We start from the raw sequence: 23,955 nt of genomic DNA, 5'->3' as shown, positions 1-23,955 counted from the left end.
TCGACTCTCGTGTGCACCTGAAGGCAGGTTTTGTCGATTACATTTCAATTGTGTTCATTTGTGTTTATTATCTGTATTCAACTAACTTTTTTTTGTACTGCCACACACAAATTATTAATTAGTGATAACAAGAAAAAAAAAGAATTCCAATACTGTAAGTAGCAAATGATTTGAGCACCGCCCTTTTCTGACGTCATCATCCAAAATGGCAGCAAGCATTGGGAGACTACTCGGGACGTCTGTGAGTTTTAAACTTTGCACTCAAATGTATTTATGTTATTTGTTTGAATTATTTTTGCTCAATTCAAGTTATATTAATTGCACTGACAAAAGTGTGATGAAAGCGAGCAATGTTTGTGTCAAAAATTGCTTGGCAGGCACCTGCGCCACAACCTCGACTTAATGACCTCTCCACCATCCCAAAGAAACCATTTAATTCATTACAAATGTGAAACGATCCACCATTACGGTTAGTGTATAAAACGTGCAAATTAAAAAAATTTAATAGTCGTTGTGTGTCCCTTCAGGCATCGCCACTGATAAGCGATTACGAAACTCAAAACTGTCTGAACCGGCCAGCGTGGGTCTTGTATAAAAAATGCGCAACACTAAACTTTCATCAGATGTAGTAGGTCTGGAAGATTTAACCCCAAAATCGATCAGTTTGGGACTTTTTGGTTTCAATCGATTTAAAACCATAAAACCTACACAATGAAATAAAACAAATGCAATACAGTCTCTCCACCTATTAAAATAACCGCCGGAAATTGGGCAGTTTGTTGTAATTGGGTCATTTAGTCTGAAACAACCCCACTTGAATTTAAAAACTGCATATTGGAATTGAGGATATCAAAATAAAACCTGGGACGAATAACGTACTTAGAAAATTTTATTTACAGTATTCCTGCCGACAAATCACAAGTGCAAGAGAAGAAAATGGTTTACCATCCCTCCTATACTAACAGGGCGGTCTTTAAGCTCAAACGAAACCTAAACTTAGAGGAAAACGAAACTTAAGTCGCCTCCGTGGTAGAAATTTCCACTGCACAACAACGTTTTGTCTAAACCAGTTCTAAAAAGTCTCGTATAACATTCAAGGCTACTTCTATCTACAACATAAAGCACAGCTCAAATAAGGAAAATATCTATAATCACAACTGAACAAATGAAATGATATATTTATGACCTAAGTCATGAAGAAATTACATTACAGTCATGTCTAGATATAGGCGGTTGCATATTTCAGTATTTCAACGAGTTTTAAACGGATTCCTTATTACTCAAGATACATTTATTCTGATTTTAATATTGGACACCTGCACCGATATTTCACAGAATACCAGTTTGTTATTTTGACTTTAGTTGCACAATGTTTTTTGTTTTGACTATTATGAAATGTTTACATCATTGTCACTATTAGCCAATCGTGTTGCTATCCTTTGATATCCACATCTTTGTAATGTTTATTGAAAGTATTGTTAGATAAATTAATCAAAACATGACACAAAACTAATGCTGAGAGTGAGCATGGCCAAATTTGGTCACCTTACGCCCCCTCCCCTAAGAAAATTTGAAAAATCTATCTCTGCCAACCTTTGCTTAAAAGTTTGCACCGAATTTGCACTAACAACCCTGTCAGGCAAAAAAAAATCCTAATTTTTGGTATCCTGAAAGTAATAAAGTTTCCATGCAAGTTGCTGGTAGGTCTAGGCACCTGTAACTTATATAGAATAGAATATACCTTTATTGTCATTGTTACAAAATGGGTTAACATATTGTGACAACGAAATTGGGCCACGTAAACCATCAACACGACAGAACTCAAAAAAACGATCAAAGGGCACATTGATCATTCGATGTAGTACTTTGAACACAAAAATTAAATCAAATCAAATTCTGCGGAGGTCCAAAAAGTCCAAGTTCAGCCTTTGTAGTCTTTCCGGATATGACAAATTGTGCATCCCAGGTATCCGCTTCGTATACCGACGTTGAACTCCTTCCAGTAGGTTGATGTCTTTGAGTAAGTAAGGGTTCCACAACGCTATTATATTCTAACCCGGGTCTAACATACACGCAAAACATTCAAACTAAGAATGCTGGGTTCTTGTGGTAAACATTTCTGTAAATGTTTGATGCTACATTATTGGCTTTGTTGGTAATTTTGGCGATATGCGTGATAAACTTTAGATTTGAAGTCTGAGTGACACCCAGATCCTTATGTTCAGTAACAACATGCAAATCATGATCATTAATGCTATACAGCGGAACAGAACGATGAAAAAACGACTGTGCTAAGCATTTATAAGATGACAGTTGCAGTTGCCACTGTTCGGCCCAAAGAAAAACTGATTTAATGTAATTTTGAAGAGAATCAATTGTTCCTGCAACCTGGGTTTTTAGTAAGAAAGCCGACAGTTTAGCATCATCGGCAAAAATTGAGATTTCACTACCTTTTTTAGGGTGGCTCTGCTTTTATGACCTAGGCAGTTTAATAAAGAGTTCAGGAAAGCGCTTTTAGAACAGATTGGAATTTCTTATCTGAGGTTTGGGTCCTCTCCTATTCTCATTGCAAGTGGAAAATCTATTAATGTCTCTTCTCATTATTTTGAGGTACCGATTAACTATAAACATATCAAAAGGCCAATGCTGATATCCGCCAACTTGCCAGGTTGATTATCGATCGATCTCTAAAATGACCAATCAAAACAAAAAAATCTTTAAGGGTGCAAGAGCAAATTGATACTAAGGCTGGAGTAAGAAATGATGCATTAAAGTCGCAATGTCAAACTAATTTCAACTGATAGCCCATCTGGAGAAAATCGGACATAAAATAATATTATTAATTGTTGTTATGCTTTCCAGGCAAGGGTCGCAGTAGCGTGTGGGCAAAGAGGTGCTGCAGCCCAACAGATTTTGTCTGCTTGTGCGCTACGGAAGGCCTGCTTCTCCACCAGTACGTGCTCAAATCACCGGGCCAATTCCTGCCGATACCGCTCATCTGGAAAATGAGATTTTGCACTAGGTTACCACCTGTTGAGTTAAGTGTCTGTTTTTTCAGATCCTTGCAGATGGATCGCAGCGGTTACTCAGCCGGCGCCGGCTTTTAAAGGCACGGCGGTCCACAATGGAGAATTCAAGGACATGAGCCTTGCTGACTTCAAGGGAAAATACTTGGTCCTCTTCTTCTATCCACTGGATTTGTGAGTGCCAATTTATCCTCTTGATTAACTATGAAAATATCCTGTGCATAGTTTGGGCTGTTTAAAAACATGAATTTACTTACCTTCGAAGGTGGATAACATTTTCGTCCTCCGAATGTTTTTTAAACATCCCGTTTGTGTGACACAACTGATAAAATAAGCACTGAGGTTGCACCGGTCCTGTCTTCACCCCAGTTAAACGAATCAAAAGCGAATAAAACTGGTTTTTGGGGGGCTTGTGAGTACAAGTCATGTTTATTTGTATAGCCCTCAAAGGACTGTACAAAAATACTTGTTCAGACTAAAGAATAAAGAAACAAAATGGAAGAGAGGAAGTGGAAGTTAAAGACAACATGTTCTTTATAGATTTCGAAGCCTGCCTGTGAGGTCTGTCTGTAACAATGCTGTGATGCTTTCACATACGCTATCAAAACGACTGACAATCATTTATACACCTGAGAGGTGGAACACAGCGGGGCTATGACAAAAACAAAACACACGTCAGTAGAAAATTCCCTCAAATGCCAGCTTCACACCAGTTCTTTATTCACACTGAATCCTGCAGGTGGTTAGAGAGTTCGAACAATGTGAAGACTGAAACGAGTCGGTGAGTTGATACAAGATGTCAAGTGGTTAAAACAAGAACTGAATTAGTAATTAACTAAACTTAATTATATGAATAATCATAGGGGTATTACTTACCACTATATGATTAACTTGATTAAAATATTGACGTGATTAAAAGAATTAAAGGGATATCACTGGAAAACTTGTACAATTATCACTAGATATGCAGTGACGCAATTTAATATTACAACACTATTTCCTTATTTTATTTTATTTACGCTTACCTTTCTCACGTCTTCGCTTTTGCTCTTATAAATGATTTAGGGCGGAAATTAGCAAACTTTAGGGCTTTTCTATCTCCTTTTTGTTGTTATTTTTGGTCTTTCAAAATGATAAAAACATAGCATATTTTGTGTGTGCTTTTACTTTATTTGCAGTACCTTCGTGTGCCCAACTGAGATTATCTCATTCAGCGACAAGGCAAATGAGTTCCACGACGTAAATTGTGAGGTGGTCGGTGTGTCCGTAGACTCTCACTTTACGCATCTGGCGTGGACCAACACTCCTCGGAAGGTCTGCACCCTTTTGGAATAATTCACTGTACATTTAAGTCATCCGCACACAACAATATTGTTCAGCTGGATTATGTTTCAAGATGTTTTGGAATATGTCTGTCTTACTATATGTCTGTTGGTCTAGCTATCTGGCTAATGAGAGTACTAAATTATCTTTTTAATAATTGTGGGCTTTTATTTTGAAATTACAATTATTCATGTTGGTAATTTGGTAGGTTGGATCCCTTAACCACTAGGGTCATAGGGGAACCATTTCTTGTGGTGTGCCTTGGCAAGTACAGCTTGGTGGTGCCTGTTCCAGGCCATCATCGCAAAAATATGAGTTTTAGTTCTTCCTGAATCATTTTTTTTGCTTGTGTGTTAATCAATTTATCAATCTGTTGTAATATTGGCACGGGTTTTTAGCGTTTTAACATACTGAAGTCCCTTATTTATCATGTTTATCTGAAAAGTGTTTCCTATATGACATATTTAATTAACATTTACTCTGCTGGCCCACATTCGCAGAACAAGGGCTGTTTATTATAGGCGGAAAGAACAAAAAATAGTTGCCATACATGTCACAAATTTGCCCTCTCATCCCCTTGCTCCCAGAAACAGTCGTCTGGGGTAAATGGATCATGTCCAAAACGGTGCAGTTCATTTTAGGTGGGCCACAATAGCATGTCTCAGCAGCCCTAAAGAAGAAAAAAACCTGCTTTGCTGTCCCCCGCTCGCAACAATAGTTGACCCAGGGATACTAGATCACTGATACATGGGTACATTTCATTCTAGCTAGGCTAGAACTTCACATCTACTGACAAAGTAGTCTTAAGGTGGTCCCCGCTCATAGCAATATGGAATTGGGGATAATAGATCATCGCTGCACGACTAGCAGTTCTCTTTTTAGTAGACAGGGTGACAAAAAATATGCTGTCAGGCCCGACAATAATGCGCCCTGCTGGCCCCTGCTCTCAGCAATAGTCAACCAGGGATAATTGGTCACGGCAACAACCGTGCTTTTTAATTTAACCATTCCAGGACGACATGCCTCCTGACCAAAATGCCTTCTGCAAGTCCCTGCTCTCACCAATATGACGTTAGGGATAATGGATTACCGCTGCATGAGTGCAGTTTTATTCTAAGTGAGAATACAATGGCTTCAGAAAAAGCGGCAAGGCCTGAGAAAAGTACGCTCTCCTGGTTGCATAACCAGCTCGCAGCAATTTGGGATCAAGAATAAAGGATTGCGTCCACCCGAGTGCAGTTCACTTTTTGGTGGACAAAATGGCAAATAAAAAAGATAACAGCCAGGCCCAACAAAAATGCTCTTTGATGTACTTCTTAAATGTATTTCCAGTTGCCATAGAGGAAATGTGTCATTACAAATCCCTGAAAAAAACAGGATAGCCTTCCGACTACCAGGAAAAAATGCTGTACAATTACATTTATTTTGAAATTTCCCAATCGATGGGAAATAATTGGAATACTGCAAAATCATTTTTTTAAATTTATTTTTAAGCAATGATGTATCTTCTTCAGTGGACTTTAGAACCAAATACAGGGGAATCCTAACTTCATTGAAAAACAGTTAATCCAACAAAAGTATCAAATTCAACATAAAACATAACCATCCATGATTGTTTTACTTTTATTTAGATTCATGTTATTTGGTTTGAGAGTCCACTACTTAAAACATTTTTTAAACATTTAAATATGAGGCTTAAATACACTTAAAATAACTCAAACAACACAATAACGTGTTCATAAGTCTTATTCATAAAATGCCAACAGCACACTAAGACAAAATGTGTTTGATAAAATGTATTAACTTCTCTTCCCATTAAAAAGTGCTTGCTTTAAATGAAGCCATTTTCTCCTACGGTGGGGTCCAAGGTAACAAAGCCCCCCACCAAAATTTGGTATGATTGGAAAGAACTAAATGTCCTCTATCGAGCCTAAAAGGATTAAACGTGATTAGATCGATAGGAGATATTTAGGTTTAGAAATGTCCTCTACAGAGGACACGATTGAATTAGTAGTAGTCAGGGGGATATAAAGTAGGCAAATAATTATTTTTAAGTATGAAATTGTGTTATGACATGTTTATCAATGTCTGGCAGGCTGGAGGCCTGGGCAGCATTCATATACCTCTCCTCGCCGACCTCACCAAGAAGATTTCTAGAGACTACGGCGTTCTGCTGGAGGAACCTGGCATTGCACTGAGGTACAAGCTGCAGTATTTTTACGTCATCAAATGTCTCACAAACTCTTTGGAGACTTCATGATTACTGTTGTTTTGTTTTCACCCCGGCTAGAAAGTATAACTGACCTTGTATAATGCAATCGTGTAACTTCCTCTTTAGGGGTCTTTTCATCATAGATCCAAACGGTGTGGTGAAGCACATGAGCGTCAACGACCTGCCAGTGGGCCGATGTGTCGAAGAAACCCTTCGCTTGGTGAAGGCTTTCCAGTTTGTGGAGACCCACGGTGAGGTGTGCCCAGCCAGCTGGACCCCCGAGTCACCAACGGTGAGTGGACAAGACGATACACTAATCTGCTCTGAGCCTATGTTAATTAGTTCATGTCGAGTTCAAAGAGCCTTTTTAAAATGTATTACCGCGCCTAACTGCTTTCACCTTACTTTTGGCAACACGGTTCTGGGAGTCTCACTACATTTACAAAGCAGGGGGGAGTGATTTCATGCTCGTCACTGGAGTTTTTTGTTAGTGCTGCCTGAAAATGGTTCAAGTCATATTTATTTGTATAGCCCTTTATCACAAAAAGTCTCAAAGGGCTGTACACAACAACAAATTAAGTATTAAAATATGATATCAGCTATATAAAATATTTTTATAGGAACGGAAATATTTTAAGCGAAATATGGAAAAATTGAATATGTAACTTGGTTTACATAGAATCCAAATGCCAAATATGATTATATAAATATTCATATTTTAAAGTTCAAACTCCGGTAAAAAACTAAATTGGAGCTAGATAACTAGCTAAAATAAAAAACAAAAAGTTCAAATGTTAGCTCGATACCGTGCAAAAAAATGTAAAACGCTAGGTACCTTGCTAAATAGCTAAAATGTACAAAGATAGCTAGCTACAAAGCTAAAAAAAAACATTCGCCAGATAGCTAGCTAAAAAAACCTGCATTTTTTGCTCATTCGCTTTATGAAACCCAATTACGGGATTGAAATTTTTTGTACCACTAGGAGGCACTAAATATTACACACGGTCCCTTTAAAGACAAACACAGGCTCCAAATTTTAGACTTTAAGCGCTCACGTCCATGACATTAAAGTTGATTGTGTCCAAGATTCTCCTTGGACAGAAATGAAATATGCGTGTAATATTGTTTTCTGTCTCTCCATAAGCAAAACTGAAATACCCTTAAGCAGATTACTGCTTGAACATTGTTAACGTTTTGATATGCAAGATAGCAGGAAACAAGGCTAGTGGCATAAGAAAATGACCTTCAAATACAGTTTAAACGCCAACCCAAACCCCCAAAAAGAAAAGAAAAAAAGTTTATTAATTAGTACATGAGGAATGAGCTGACTGAGGCTGTGATCATGTTTTTAAGCCAGATGGTGGCAAATAGGTGCAAAATTTAAAGTTGCAGACATCACCTTTGAGTAGCACAGTTTCTTGTTCTCTAATAGAAATTAAAACAAAACGCAGCTTATTCATTGAACTTTGTTCAGTAGGTGGGCTTAAACCTTTTAAAACTAAGAATACATTTTACTGAAATGAGTTACCCGAAATACCATTAAATTATTGGGAGTTGTTACAGTGACTATCTTTTGTAAAAATAAAAATGGTAAGGTAGCTCAGTGATACTTTGCACATGATTATTATTCCTTCATAATCTCAATGGGCCATTTGAACATGGGTGACATGACAATGATCGTTCTACTGCGCCGAAAAATATTGCTGTGGAATAACAGAACTTGAACGTTTATTCGACCAGTATTTATGATGGTTTACTACTGTGAAAATACAAGGTACCTTTTTCATTTCCGAACCTTGGTCAAAAAAACTGCGCAAGATGCTTTATATCAGGTGGACTTTGTCAAACAAAATTTGTAAAAAAGGTTTTTCCTTTCAGATCAAGCCAACCCCAGATGGATCCAAAGAATACTTTGAGAAAGTCAACTGATCCAATTGTTTAGCATGAGAAGTACATGACGATTTAACTTTTTCTCGCAGGTACTGTGACGTGGACTGTTAAAAGTATGCTATTAAAATGTCCAATAATTGAAAGAATAAAACCAAAAAATGTCCAACCTTGAACTGTGCAAGTCATTTCCATGAAGAAAACACAAAATCTCACAACCCCTGTACATAAACATGTTTATTTCCTTTTTACAACAATTTGCAGGATGAAAACACATTGGTACACACTGTGCCAAAATCAATTTGAGGGAAGAACTGAGTAAGTAGACATACTGTATATACACAATATGCAGGGTGGATAAAAACTTTTGAAAGACTGCAGCACTCTGTGTGGTTTTAAAGATTAATTTCAAGTGTACATTTTGTACAGGAGAAAGCTCATTCCTTTGGACATTCACACACAGCATGTCATTCGGCAAACTGTGCATGGGGGAAATGGCTTAAGTGTTTGAGCCTTTTTAAAGCTTGAAATAATCAAAAGTGAGCAAACACTTACCTCCACAATGAATTTTACATTGTGAATCTGGTGATAGAATTTGGTCTGGTTATAACGTCATGCAATTTCAGCCGAGAAGAAACGGCACCATCAGCCCCACCCCCAAGAACATCAAACATAATTTGTTTTGAGCTGATTAAAATATAAAAAAAGAAACACCCTATTTTAAATCTGTACAACGAAAATCCACTTGGGATCTACATCTAAAGGTACATTAAGGTTATATACACTCCCCTCATACATATATTATCTTTACATGTAGACAAAATTCAAACCCAAACATTAAAAATCCAAGACTAAACCTGGGGGACAACGCCACATCCATTTAAAAGTCCGTTGCTGTTGACTGGTGACCTAGTGTCTCAATTTTGTTTCCACAGTCAACTACAGCAGGACTCAAACATTGTAACTGGATGGTTTACCCGAACAGGGAAATTAGAACCGCCAAAACTGGAAAAAAAAAACAGCTATGTCTTTTTGGTGGAAGTGAATGAGAACAATATACTTGCACACGTTACCGTGAGTTGACTTTAAGAATACAAAATAGAAATCAAGTCAGAATACTGGCACAGAGCCGACTGTTTTTCTGACACAATAGAACAAATAAAGGCTTTCAATAAACTTAGGCCTCTTCACTGAAGAGAGCTGCACTATTCCATCCATAAACATGTATGTAGTCTGGTCACAGGTGGGACTGGTTCAAAAGAGACATAAGTCTAAATATTTGCCCCTGATATATTTGTAAGCAACAGATAAAAACAATTTTTGTTTGGGATGCCTTGCCCGCAGCTTCGCATTGGGTCACTTCATGTTGCAGCATTGTAAATCATTCAGAAAATGGAAAACTACATTGTACAAAGTGAGATACTCCCAATCTCCTTGCAATAAACAAAACCAAGAAAGGATGTTGTCTGCCGGCAGTCTTCCGAGACGCGGGTATATTCCTCGACCATGTTTCCACCTTTCCGTGCTGTTTTAGTCTATTTTCACATTTGTGTAGATCTTCCTCACGAAGGCACTTGTTCCCATGTAGCCGACTGCACCTGCAACACATGAGCCAACACTTGGTAAATGCAAGCTAACAAAAAATATAAATTTAATAAGAGGTGTCCAAATGTAGTATCAGATTTCCCCCAAACTTAAAATGTACGAGCAGCCCACTCTTTGTATGAAGAGGTTCTTTTTTGGTGTGGTCCATAGGGTAACCCAAAATTGAAATGGGCAAAACCAAAGGTTGTTAATGCTAACCTGAATCGACTCAAGAAATTGGAAACATTCAATCTGTGTTGCGTTAAATAAGATTAGCTAAAATACAACAGTATTGTTACCGAAAATCAGTTTGGCTCATTAAAAAAAAAAAAAAAAAATATATATATATATATATATAATAAATAAAATCTAAAGTTTCTGCTGTTATTGTATCAAATAATATCGTTATCAGACAATATCTAAGGCTGCAATAGTGGCTTTGAATTGGTGTGACCAAAAAATAATCAATTTTGTTAGTCTGTCTCAACATTTCAATTGTTAAATGATATTAAAAGGTAAATGTCAACTGAATGACTATCCTTTCCTCAATTTTACCCATTCATCTAGCAGAGCAGCTTCAGGATGAGAGTAAGAACCTCCAAATACTCCCCAAATAATAGAGTAAGGGCTAAATGCCCCTTTCACCGAGTCAGGTCAGGAACGCCTCAGCTCATCCCTAGCCATACCATGACAGACCAATTGAAAGCGACCCAAAATTATACTCCCTTAAAAAGTGTTTAATACACTGTAAAAAGTTTTTTCATAATTATATAAATATAAAGAGTAAAAATATAAAAAGTTCCTTAAACATTTATGCACTGTACTATGTAATGTACAGTACTATTGCACAATAAAATGCAAAAGGGTGACACCTTTTAGTTTAATAATGCATTTGTTGCGTTTCAATGACAATAAATTATATTCTAACTTTCATAAAATTCACTATTAATACAAAACCTCAACCGTTAATACAAATTTTGGGTTTCAGTTTAAATATAACACAACTAAAATATATTAAAAACATTTATGTATGCTTGCTAAATTAGTTTAAAAAACAAAGTGGCCTCTTATCTTTTTTTTTTTTTGTAATGTATGGACATCTTTGCCTCATAAGAACAACTAAGCAGGACTGACCACACATGATTCCAAGAGCAGTGCTGAACACTGCCATGTAACCGAAATAGAAGGATGTCTGGAACAGCCCATACATCCTGAAAAACACCAGAGGGGGAAAAAAACAATTTTAAAATAATCTCAAAGAAGAACATGAAACTGTTGACCAAACTCAAACTTACTTAGTTTTAAAGAAATAGTAGTAAAACGAATACATGTAAACATAAACTGCAGTGGAAGCAGCGGACAGGAAGCTCGTCCATTGCCTGAAAAGAGCACATTTATTCTTCAGTTACATTACGCAATCCATTCTAGCTGGTTTTCTTCCACTTGGGCAATCTCGGATGACGGACGCTCACCATCTGTAGTCCTCAGCATTGAGCAGGAAGTACGTGCACACGATAGTCACGCACACAGTCACTATGCAGAGGATAACCAGCACCAGCATCATGAAGCCGTAGACGTAGTAGATTTTGTAAGCCCAGAAAGACGTAAAGATGAAATACCTGACATGGAGGAAAGTCAACTTATGCAGGGAAAGCCTGATGAAAATATCAGCAGCTCATTCGGGACGCCGACTTACATTTCAATGAAGATAGAACCGAAAGGAAGGATTCCACCGAGACAGACGATGACCGCTGGTTCCATGAACCTACGCATGGAAAAATAGATAACACCAAGAAAAGTCACTGGTAAAAAAATGGGTCCCCTTATTTCCTTTGGGCAGCGCGAGACAGTCAATGTAAACATTAATAAAATTCCAAACGTCACAGCGCTTCTCTCGGCAACGACCCGAAAAGCATGCTCACCATTTCTTTTCGGGTATTGGCCTCGGCACGGCATTCACTCTGCACGGAAAGTTGGGCTGTCCAGAAAGATTTCTGCCCAAAATGGTCCCAACCAGGTTGAGCGGCAGAATGACGAAGAAGCAGATGCAACAGACGGCAACCTGCATGAACAGAAGGGTATTCAGTTTTGGCCACATGACAACCAAACAGTAATCTACATAGATCCATGGTAGCACTGCCGTAGCTGTTGGGAGGGATCATTGGGAGGTCTGCTGGATTTGTTACACAATTAAAACTCACTTGGCTTTAAAAGTTTTGGAACTGTTGTTTCATGTTACCAGTGTTTTATGATTCTGTGCATACAGACGCTCCCCTACTTACGAACATTTGACTTACGCAAAACAGTAGATCCGATCATTTTTCGAGATGTTGAAAAATATCCGGACATTACTGTAAGTTTAATTTTGTATTGTGTGCACCTTTTTCCGAGTAGAGGACAGTACTGAAGTGCTTCCTTCCGCCGCGTATACTGTATAGCTAACGCGCTAAGCACGTTGATGTTTTTATTGTTATATATCTCGTGAATCTATTCAATATGGTTGATGTTAAGTGTAAAGTAGAGGCGAGCCGTTTCTTTTGAAACGAAAGTGGAATAAGAAAACTTGATGCGGTTGAGAAAACGGTCGGAACGCTTTTATCGGCCACTTTCTACTACAGAGGAGGACATCTTGATGCGCAAGTCACAAAAGTAAATCCTGACTTTGTTTATCTTTATAGAGAATATTATTTTATTAAATGTTTCTTTTTTTAGTACAAAACAATACTGGTTAGTTGTACAAGCCTTAAACATATAAATGATAAAATATAGCACTGAAGCAACTTACGAACGATCCTCCAGAACCTAACTCGTTCATAGGTCGGGCAGCCTCTATACTTAATGATGTATGTTGAGCCCCACCAGCAGCAATACTTGACCGGAAATAATTGATTTATGCCACATGGGTGCTGTTTATTTTAGGGTGAAAAGAACAGAAAAAAACTAGCTATCATGCATGGTATTATTTGCTTTTGCAGCCCCCGACTTTCAGTAATAATTGTCTGGGGATAATGGATCTTGGCGGGCAGTATAGCATGCTCTAGCAGCCCGGACCCCCAAAAAATGCACTTTGCCAGCCCCTGCGCATTTTAGGCGGGCCTGAACGACCTGCCTCCCAGCCAAAGACCTTCACCAATTCCCGCGTGAAATTGATTGCTGTCGCAATAATTTTAGACTCGTCAATCATCACATCTGTCCAAATAATACTATCATTGTGGGCACTTTGGAACTCAAAGTTGAAAGTGAGCATGATCCTTAATCGACAATGTCACATGAGCTGGCTCCCGATTGGTCAAACTACCAGTGATGCAACCGCACCTTTGTTCCAACCTTCCCTGTTTTTTCCACAATGAAAGAGCATCCCAATAGAAGCCTGTGTGGCTTGCGACATGTTGGATATGGTGGTCTGTTGATTCCTTCTAGTATAATTACGCATTTTGGTTCAATAAACTTGGGAAACATTGAGTTACAGGCCAATAGTACCGCACAAAAAGCAAAAGTACAAGAAATATGCACACCGCTGAAAAGAGACATTACATACCAATCTAGCGGCCTCAAAGTTTGTGCTATAGAGACGAGCAAAAAATATATGTCTGGCTGTCGACCTAGACATCGTTTCTAATAAAGTTTCTATGCCTGTGTAAACCCACCATGGTGCCAAATGGGATGGCTCTGGAGGCATGATAGTAGATAGCAATGAAGTTGATGAAAAAAGCCGTTCCGCACACCATTGCTGGGATCATAAAGGCGCCGATGAACATTTGCTTGATCCATCTTCTTCCTGGATTAGCCACGAAAATAACCGTATTTAGAATATGACCAACTCACATTTTGAAATCTCATTACCTCCTTGTTTCGCATACAAGCTTCCACCAAAATAGCCATTAACAGGGGATGTGGCGGCATATACAAAAATGGCTGTGCTCAGCATCGATCCTCTCCTAAAAAAATAAATGGATTAGTCTTTTAAACCATTCAAATTTTTATTTTCATTTTACTGCACTGACTTACTCTGTATACAAATCCTCGACCATTGCCACAATTATGACGATAAGAGATACCGAAAAGATCTGGCAGCCAGAACCGATGAGTGAGGAGAAAATAAGCGGATGGCTTGAGGGTCGGAATACGTCCCCGTGCACTTGCTTCCAGCCGTATTCATCTCCTAGGTCACGGTCCTACCAGAAGAACAACAGCCTCGTGAGTTAATCTGTTTCAAAGTTCAGGTGACTGCCACTTGAGAATAGTTAGTGATCTTACCATATCATCCATTTCCTCGTCTTTGCTATACCTGGCATAATCTTTCCTAAGAGTTCTCATCAAAATCATGGACACCAGACCCACCAAGAAGATCACCATCATGAAGGAGTTAAAGATTGAGAACCAGTGTATCTAGGAGGAACCAGTGAATAGCATTTTAAAGCATTTTGATGTTTTTCATGACAAATTTTAATTCATCCATTAAAGTCACCCCCAAAAAACAGTAAAAGAACAGATATTGATTCTGTTCAGGCTCTTTATGTATGGAAGCTACTAGTTATAAATATATAAAGCTTTTAGCTGATGACAAAAAAAAAACATCCATCACAAAAATATTAACGAACATGAAATACTTAATTAGCAATTAGCTAAAGTTAAAACATGGTTCAAATGTAATAGATCATCTAAGAATCTTAAGTCAAACAAATTATATAGTAATGAATACAGGAACCTTGAAATGAAAGTACCAGAGAAGTAGATAGATATCAAATTTAAATTCAGATTTTTGGGGGATTTACAAATTCATGATTCTATGAATTTTAAAAAGCATATGGATGAGATGGGTAAGAAAAAAACGGTCACAATTCTTCATATGAAGGCAGTTGCTCCAATTAGAAGTACAGTGGAACCTCGGTTCTCGACCATAATCCGTTCCAGAACCCTGTTCAAAAAACGATTTGTTCGATCACCGAAAATCGCTTTTCCCATTAAAAGTAATGTAAAATCGTTTTAATCCGTTCCAACACCCCGAATCCGAATGTTTACCATGAACGTAAACATGAAGCTAACCCAGGCTAATCGTACGTTCGCGTTAGCGTAATCTTCCATACGAAAGATTACTCTAACATGAATGTGTAAAAATAAAAAATTCAGGTCGTTTATACGTCATTTAGCACCCGGGTTTGAGGTTGGTCTGAACACCATTTACTTACCAATACCTTATTTATTAGACTGTTGTAACTTCCTTAATACAATCTTTAGAATTATTTATGCATGAAGTATGATGGATTTGATACACTCAATAACCATTTGATTTCACACAGCTGTAAAATATGATGCTTTCAAAGTGCAAATACAGGGAATTACGATGTATCCGTTTTGGTATTTGCCACAGAGTACCTCAATTGTGGAGTATGCAAGACCTGGGTTCACCAGTTACCGTTACTGATAAGTGCGAAGGGCTAAAAGTTTGATATGCATTCCAAAATAACTTGTTACTGTGTAGTTACTATGTTATGGCCATATACATTGAAGGTTGGATTAGAAAAGTCCGAGTCAAACACTAAAACATATATAAAAATGTATAGGTTAATTTAAAAAAATAACTCATTTAAAGACATTGATCATGTAATGATTTACTATACCAGTTGAAAAAAAAAACATTGAAAATCTCAATGACCCATCACTGGTGAACTATTTTCAGAACCAGCCTGTGAGCTTCTCATGTGTTCAGGATCTACCTGGTACTCACAGGCACCAATAGTAAAGTACAGTGTGTAAATAAACACAAACCTGTTCATTGGTTACAACAGTTGAGTCATACACAGTCTCGCATCCAGCTCATTATCAATGTGACATGAAATAAAGCAGAAATTTTTGCTTACCCTGTGCTGGAAGAAAGATGGGTCGAGGTACTTGTCAAACCGGTCCTCAAACTTCACGTCGGATTTCTTCCATTTGACCTGCATGCATTTAAGGGACACAAGAATAGTCAATAGTTTATGTACAATAGAATTCTATGAACAAAACCCAGCGACCCGGCAGTAATGATCGGTCACTCCTACTGTACTCACAGAGTAGGACATTGCAATCCTTGTGTTGGGCACCAATCGAACTTTCCCTTCGCTGGTAAGATTCACGTCAACTATTCTGTTGCCATTAAAACCGATCTCCAATTTCTTGTACGTCCAAAGATAGTGATCTTCTCCATTTTCATCAGCCTCGCCAACAATACCTGCAAAAAATATACAAAATTATAGAAAAAAACATAAATTGCTCATTGTTGCTGAAATTCTAAAGACTTTGTGAAAAACATCCAAAATGGAGATAATCTTTTTGAAATAAAAGCAATTATATACTGATAGTTGGTGAGCATTTGAATAAGAATTTGTAATAGATTTTTTGGGGGGTGCTTTTGTGGTTTTGAAAATTGTGAAAACCCCTGAAATTCCCTATATCAGGTGATCTTGTTGACCCAAACAATCATATTGTGTGCATATATATTCTATATACACCGTAAATTCCGGACTATAAGCCGCTATTTTTTTCCCTAACTTTCAACCCTGCGGCTTATTCAGTGATGCGGCCAATTTATGTAATTTTTCTAACGGCCGCCAGCGGCGCTCGAGTGTTGCCATCATTAACTGCCCTGTCACAGGCACCGTTTGGGATGAAAGTTCTATTATTATTATTAAAGCTTTGAAAACTCTCTCGGTGTACCGTCTTTCTTTGTAAATGTGTGTAACCCATGTATAATATGTATTTGCAACTGTATATTTTTGTATTGTATTTGTTTCTATTTATTTCAGACACTTATTATGATATGTTTTGCACGGGTGAATGTAAAAGGAGGGTCAGAACAAACGCGGGGTGCCGAGTTTAAGTGGGGACCGCTAAAGGTGAGGGACAGACAAGGAAAGAAGAGGGGGTAAAAAGTTGGCTTAAGAAAAAGGAGTCGTGTGCGTAAATGTGTTCATCTGATATATTTTCCCCACCCTTACCTTTGGAAATACTGGACTGTCTCAGAAAATTAGAATATTGTGATAAAGTTCTTTATTTTCTGTAATGCAATTAAAAAAACAAAAATGTCATACATTCTGGATTCATTACACATCAACTGAACTATTTCAAGCCTTTTATTATTTGAATATTGCTGATTTTGGCTTACAGATGAAAAAAACTCAAAAATCCTATCTCAAAATATTAGAATACTTCCTCAGACCAAGTAAAAAAAATAACTTTATAACAGCAAAACTAAATCAAACATTTGAAAATGTCCATTGATGCACTCAGTACTTGGTTGGGAATCCTTTTGCACGGATTACTGCATCAATCCGGCGTGGCATGGAGGCAATCAGCCTGTGGCATTGCTGAGGTGTTATTGATGCCCAGGATGCTTCGATAGCGGCCTTCAGCTCATTTGCATTTGTAGGTCTGGTGTCTTTCATCATCTTCTTAACTATACCCCACAAATTCTCGATGGGGTTCAGGTCAGGGGAATTAGCAGGCCAATCAAGGACAGTGATGCCATGGTCAGTGCACCAGTTACTGGTGGTTTTGGCACTGTGGGCAGGTGCCAGATCATGCTGGAAAATGAAATACTCATCTCCATAGAGCTTTTCAGCAGATGGAAGCATGTAGTGCTCTAAAATCTCTTGGTACACAGTTGCATTTACTCTGGACTTGATAAAACACAGTGGACCAACACCAGCAGCTGACATGGCTCCCCAAACCATTGCTGACTGTGGGAACTTCACACTGGATTTCAAGCAACTTGGATTTTGCTCTTCTCCAGCCTTTCTCCAGACTCTGGCGCCTTGACTTCCAAATGAAATGCAAAACTTGCTTTCGTCTGAAAAGAGGACTTTGGACCACTCTGCAACTGTCCAGTGCTTCTTCTCCATAGCCCAAGTCAGACGCTTCTTCCGTTGTCTTGAGTTCAGAAGTGGCTTGACCATGGGAATACGGCTATTGTAGCCCATTTCCCGGACACGTCTGTGAACTGTGGCTTTTGATACCTGGACTCCAGCTTCAGCCCACTGTCTTTGAAGCTCCCCCAAATTCTGGAAGCGGCTCTTCTTCACAATTTTGTTAAGGCTGCGGTCATCTCTCTTGGTTGTGCAGCGTTTCCGGCCACATTTTTCCCTTCCAACAGACTTTTTGTGGATATGCTTTGAAACTGCACTCTGTGAACAGCCTGCTCTTTGAGAAATTTCTTTTTGTGTCTTACCCTCCTGATGGAGGGTATCAATGATGGTCCTCTGGACAGCAGTCAGATCAGCAGTGATTTAGTTTACTTAACCAAGCTGAGTGTTTTCAAGGCTCAGGAAACCCTCGCAAGGTGTTTCGAGTTAATTAGATGATTCAGGTGATTAGTTGAATAGCCTACTTGTATACTTTTTCATGATATTCTAATATTTTCAGATAGGATTTTTGAGTTTTCTTAAGCTGTAAGCCAAATTCAGCAATATTAAAATAATAAAAGGCTTGAAATAGTTCAGTTGATGTGTAATGTATCCAGAATGTATGACATTTTTGTTTTTTTAATTGCATTACAGAAAATAAAGAACTTTATCACAATATTCTAATTTTCTGAGACAGTCCAGTATATCCTTTTTTCCTTGGATTACTTTCAACGGGACCCAGACTCTGCAGGTCTGCATCAAACCTTAAGTACCGGTATCATTTACCGTTCATTTTGCCGTTTGTGATTTTTGGACTGTGGACTTTATTGAAGGACATTTAGTTTCAATCGCGGAACTTGAAGTCCGGTTTTGGTTAATTTTGTGTTTCTGTTACATTTTTCAATGTGGGCTCATGCGGCTTATAAACAGGTGCGGCTTGTGTATGTACAAAATCGGTTTTCCTCTTAAAATGTGGTGGGTGCGGCTTATAATCAGGTGCGCGCTATAGTCCGGAATTTACGGTACACAAAATTAACAAGGTTCGAACACTTTACTCGAGGTCATATTCAAGACTATTTTCAAATTTCTCAGGTAGCATTAAAAAAAATAAATGTTGTGTGAATTATGTATTCTGCATATCGACAAATAGCTGCGATTCACATAAGCAATTTTTGATCTTGCGTGTGCATTTATCAAAATATGATTTTAAGATCTAGAATAAATAAAGTATATTTATAGATCTGAATAAAGCGCATGCAAATATTTTTTAGACAAAAATGATGAGTAATACTGTATTTACCTTACATTTTCAGTAAGTTCTCATTCCATTACAATTTACCACTGGGAGAAGCCACCATTATTTTTTTCTTGGTCCATAATAAATGTCCTTAATTGATACCTAATGTTTACACTCATCCATATTTCAAAGTGTCCTGTTAAAGTGTAGCATGCAGCAAGCCCACTAGGGGGCATCGGCACTTCAGAGGACAAGGCCATAAAAACTAATGCCAGCTGCCATTTATCAGTGAAGACACCAGAGACTAGTCTTTGTCTCATTTTTTGGGAGACTTGTTGAGAAACAAGGCAACAATTTTAAGCATTTACAAGCACTTCACCCCAAATGAAAGCACTTTTTAATCAAAATTTAAACACAAGTATTTAGGATGTCAAGCACCCGCACAAACCCTAAGTATATACCATTTACCATTTATAAAATTATTGACCTAGAATTAGCAGCAACCTTTCCCAGTAAGTTTCTAAAAATAAATACAAAGATGTCACATAAATAAAGGAGCAGAAACTTAGATGAGCATTACACAATGAAACGGGTCAGCTTTGTTTTTTTTTTTTTACTACTGGAATTTCAAGCATGGCAAGAAAAGAACCGGCTTCAGTATTCAAGTTCAACACAAGGATACTGCTGGAAGTGTGAATTTCCCTACAGGGATGATTCAAGTATCTATCGATCTATCCATCTACCTAAACACTTGTACAAGGCAACGCTTGAGTCAGTATTCATTCTGGAGTACTGTGAGAGCCCATTCAGGATTTGTCATATATTTTAAATTGTACAGTAAACACAGAGCTATGTAGGTCCAAAATCATGTATTGTTACCCTCATTATGGAGTGTGTTGACACACAAGGATACACACTCTATAAATATACTTTGAATGACAACGCCTTTATTTGAACAATCAAAGGTGTGGTATCCATATTACAACCATTAAATACACAAGATTGGCTTCCCTGTTAACGCTAAATACTGAAATATTGACGATATGTAGCAATAAAATGATCTCTTAGAAGAACATGCAAAAAATAATAATGAAATTAACTGATCATATGGCAACTAATAACTTGCAATACTAAATTACAATAGAGAACAAAACCAAAGTATGGTAGAATGGCAAGGGATAAGACTTGTTCTGAAAGGCAATTAAAAAGGTTTAAAGTCAAGCAAACAGGTATACTTGATTTTTACATAAGACCCATTCATACATATTCACAAAATGAAAATGTGTTATTTGGCATTTCCTGATATAACATTTTCCCTTCCGATACAGATAGATCGACTAAAATTATCCGGGCTGTACTACTACACAGAAAATTTTTCTATCCACATTACTACATTTCAAGTTTGAATTGATTCCTCGTGTCGATTGCAGTTGGTGTTATGATTAGTTTAAGGTTTTTTGGTACATACGGTTTAATTATTAACGATAATATATCCTTAAAAAAAACGCTGTTTGGGAACTGCGGGAACCAGCTCTTCTCAATGAGCAGAGCCAAAAGAGCCGGGTTTCTAAATAGAGCTGTCCTCTTGGCTGCAACCAATGGGAGGCAGTGTTGCTTCACATGAAGACGCGGTAATGACAAGCCACGAGAGCAGACATGTTGGATTCATTTTCACTCACTTTTTATTTTTTTTTCTTGTGAGGCCTAAAGAATCAGACTGGCAATAATTTCAAAAATTTCCAAACACTGCACCTAAAATCCATGTTTTTTCCTGACCTAGAAAACACGACATTAAAATTCAAGCACCCTGAACGAACCCTGAATTACCACTGGGAAACACAACCAAAATGTATTGCATTGCCCATAATTGACAGGCAATTTTTTGCAGTAATACACATTTCATATTGCATGTAACAGCACGCACCAGTCTTTTCGGGCATGACCTGTAGGGGGCAATGACGCTTCATAGGACAATGCCATTCAAACTAATGACAGCTGCAGTTTATCACAAGGGAAGAAGAAATGCGACGGGAAAGTGAAGACATTTTTAGGCAGGTTAGTTGAGAAACACGGCAACCATTTCACACATTTACAAAACCTTCAAGCGCTTTACAATTCTTTAAAGCACAACATTAGAATTCAACCATTTTCAAAGATTTCAAACACTTTCACAAACCCTGAATAAAAGACTATGGGTAGACTCACACTCGAGCCATTCCTTCCATACTGTAATTAGGCCTGACTTTACGCTATAAAAAATATACATCCTCATGTTGATTCAAGCAACAATATGAAAAGCTCAATATAGTCGGGTGCTTGTTTTTTCAGCTCAGGAGCACTATGGAGAGCGTACCTGACAACAACGTAGCAAAAACACCCCCCCCCAATTTACAATTGCTCTCAACATACATCGCACCATGAAATAATGGTTACAGTGACTCCTCCAGTGGCTGTGTGCGCAATCATACTGTGCTAAGGCCCACCTCTGTCAAGTGTGCCAAATTGGGGATCTGTGTCATGCTAGGGTGTGGGTCTATCCTTACAAAACACTACCTTTAAAATTCAGACTTTTAGCAGCAAACCATGGCTAGTATGAGAAAGCCCCTGAACACCAACATTAAAGTTTTATTATCTCATCTTTAGAATTGTCACTTACCCCAGATGGGTAGGTCATCGATGTACATTTGGTACCAATAGTGATTCTTTATAGCATATACAAAAGCATCCCGTTTAGCTTTGTCCAGGTCGATTTCACAGAATGTTGACTGCATGACTTCATCTGCGAAAGAGGGGAAAAGGCAGAGTTGAATTAAATTGTTAAAGACATGCAACTCAAGTCAGAAGTATTCTGCTGTCAGGTATAATACAAAAGTGCCCCATTCATTTGCGACACTAGCTAGCGATTAATTGGGATGCTAGCATACCAATTACAGGGTTATATGTTGTAATCCCTAACAATATTTTGTAGCTTCTTTAACTAAGAATTATTGAGATATTTGCAGGTACACTGGTCATAATTAACCACAAATAATCTATCAAAACAATAATAGTACATATGGGTGTATTGATTAAATACCCTTGAATTTGATGTCAAGGCCGCTAAACTCCAGCTCCACTCCCTGCAGAGCTTCTCCCAGTGTTTCATGGTAATGACTGATGGTTTTCTTCGTGCCCACACAGAAGGGTAAAGAGAAATACTTGTACGTCTCCTGACGGTTGTGGTAAGGCCCGACTGTGTTCATCCATAATACTACTTCCTCTTTATCTGTGTACTGAAAGGGAAAACAATGAATATCAGTATGGGTACATAACCAAAAGATATTCCCCATTTTACTTCTTGCTTTATTTAACCTCAACTGTCATTGCATTAAAAAAAAAAAACAGAGTTCATAGTTTTTTTTTTATTCTGTCGTATACACCTTGACACATCACGATTCTGACGAACTTGCAGTAATTGACACAAATGTCTAATCACATGTAGTACAAACCCTAAACAGGAGGCTGAAATGAGGCCTGCCACTGTACTAGCTTCCTTACATTGGTGCTACTCAAATGAAATAGATTTGCCATTGATAACAACGTAGAGAAAATAATGTCAGTATGGAGGTAAGCATAAGCATGGGGGTACTTGATAATTATATGTAATTTTGTCAGTACAATATAAGAAATGCACTGTACATAATGTCAACTATGTTCTTAAATACAACCTGATTAGTTTTAGAAGATAAATGTGTTATCCTCCTTGATGACCACATTTACTAGTGCCATTTTTCAGTATACAGTACACATAATATTACCTCATGTGCAGTCCCTTCTCAAGGTTTCTAAATTTTCCTCATGTTGAGGTTTTTGAGTTTCTCCTTGCCCTCATGTAGCTTTTAGATCAGGGGATGGTGTAATAGACCTGAGTTTGCGATAACCTGTGGTCTGTGCAGTCCTTTGAGACTTAGTGATTACAGGCTATACAAATAAACATGACTTGACTTTAAAAAATTGTGTTGGGAGGGAACGTTAGTATTGGTGTACTTATTTTTAGTATACTTTGAATCATCCCTAAAGTAAATTACATGAACATGGTTGTTATTCAACGCAGATTAGGGGAATATAGTGGGTTTCTTATTTATTTGAAATGACAATAAATGCATTTCTAAAATATTTAGAAAAGGATGCGATCCGGTCCTGCATGTGAAACAGGGAAATGTAGTCCCTCACGGTTAGTTCCATAGATACTTTAAATCATTTAGCTACATTTCATGACGACACTGTGGGTCAAACAAAAAGACTGTTTGCTCGTCAAACTTGAGCACCACTTCCGCCGGTTGGTGCTCCCGAATAGCTCAAGGAGCTAAGGAAGCCTTGCTAACAAACCAGCACGTTAACCATAAGCACTTAGGCCGATGAGCGGTGACAGGTTAGCAGGCTAAAGCCCAGGATGTCCTTTTTCGTGTTCAACAATAAATAAAACGACGAGCGTGTGTTATCTTGACGATTCAAGTTAGTCTTTGCTCGAAAACTAAGCTAAACGTTAGCATGTTGCGCGGAGCACGAACGTCCATTATTCCAAAGGAATCCCCTTCTCATTCGGCCTTCCAAACGCAGCCTTTACCGTGTGTTCGTGTTCATCGGCTTGGACAGGAAATAAGGAAGGGAGTAGCGCTAGGAAGGCCGCAGCTGCCACCCTCCACCTAGATGATCCCATTCTTTTGGGCGAAAGTGTGCAGAGAGATCGGCGGTGCTAGCTTTACGGGGCTATCCCACCTTCTTCCTGGTTGTATGACTGAGGCGATTTTCAGGACACTCTTCTTC

At 38.1% G+C, this 23,955-nt stretch overlaps 2 protein-coding genes across 2 annotated transcripts; one reads left to right on the top strand and one right to left on the bottom strand.

Moving 5' to 3' along the window:
- The first annotated feature begins 109 nt into the window (after nucleotides 1-109).
- prdx3 (peroxiredoxin 3) lies at nucleotides 110-8,624 on the top strand. The gene is made up of 7 exons (XM_088350690.1): nucleotides 110-241; nucleotides 2,863-2,953; nucleotides 3,059-3,200; nucleotides 4,205-4,340; nucleotides 6,445-6,548; nucleotides 6,688-6,853; nucleotides 8,440-8,624. The coding sequence occupies exons 1-7, from the start codon at nucleotides 206-208 to the stop codon at nucleotides 8,488-8,490; spliced, it is 726 nt and encodes a 241-aa protein (XP_088206816.1). The 5' UTR covers nucleotides 110-205; the 3' UTR covers nucleotides 8,491-8,624.
- A 43-nt stretch (nucleotides 8,625-8,667) lies between these two features.
- Nucleotides 8,668-23,955, bottom strand: tm9sf3 (transmembrane 9 superfamily member 3). The gene is made up of 15 exons (XM_088350684.1): nucleotides 23,756-23,955; nucleotides 22,226-22,421; nucleotides 21,806-21,928; nucleotides 16,083-16,243; nucleotides 15,894-15,971; nucleotides 14,290-14,421; nucleotides 14,041-14,207; nucleotides 13,876-13,970; nucleotides 13,680-13,810; nucleotides 11,955-12,094; nucleotides 11,729-11,797; nucleotides 11,505-11,651; nucleotides 11,328-11,411; nucleotides 11,167-11,243; nucleotides 8,668-10,046 (listed from the first exon to the last, which is right to left on the bottom strand). Exons 1-15 carry the CDS (start codon nucleotides 23,846-23,848, stop codon nucleotides 9,979-9,981), a joined length of 1,761 nt encoding a protein of 586 aa, XP_088206810.1. The 5' UTR covers nucleotides 23,849-23,955; the 3' UTR covers nucleotides 8,668-9,978.

This window comes from Urocampus carinirostris, chromosome 13 (genome assembly GCF_059441175.1).
Source record: "Urocampus carinirostris isolate Australia breed hairy pipefish chromosome 13, RoL_Ucar_1.0, whole genome shotgun sequence".
Taxonomy (NCBI): domain Eukaryota; kingdom Metazoa; phylum Chordata; class Actinopteri; order Syngnathiformes; family Syngnathidae; genus Urocampus; species Urocampus carinirostris.
This window is presented reverse-complemented; position numbering and strand designations above follow the sequence as displayed.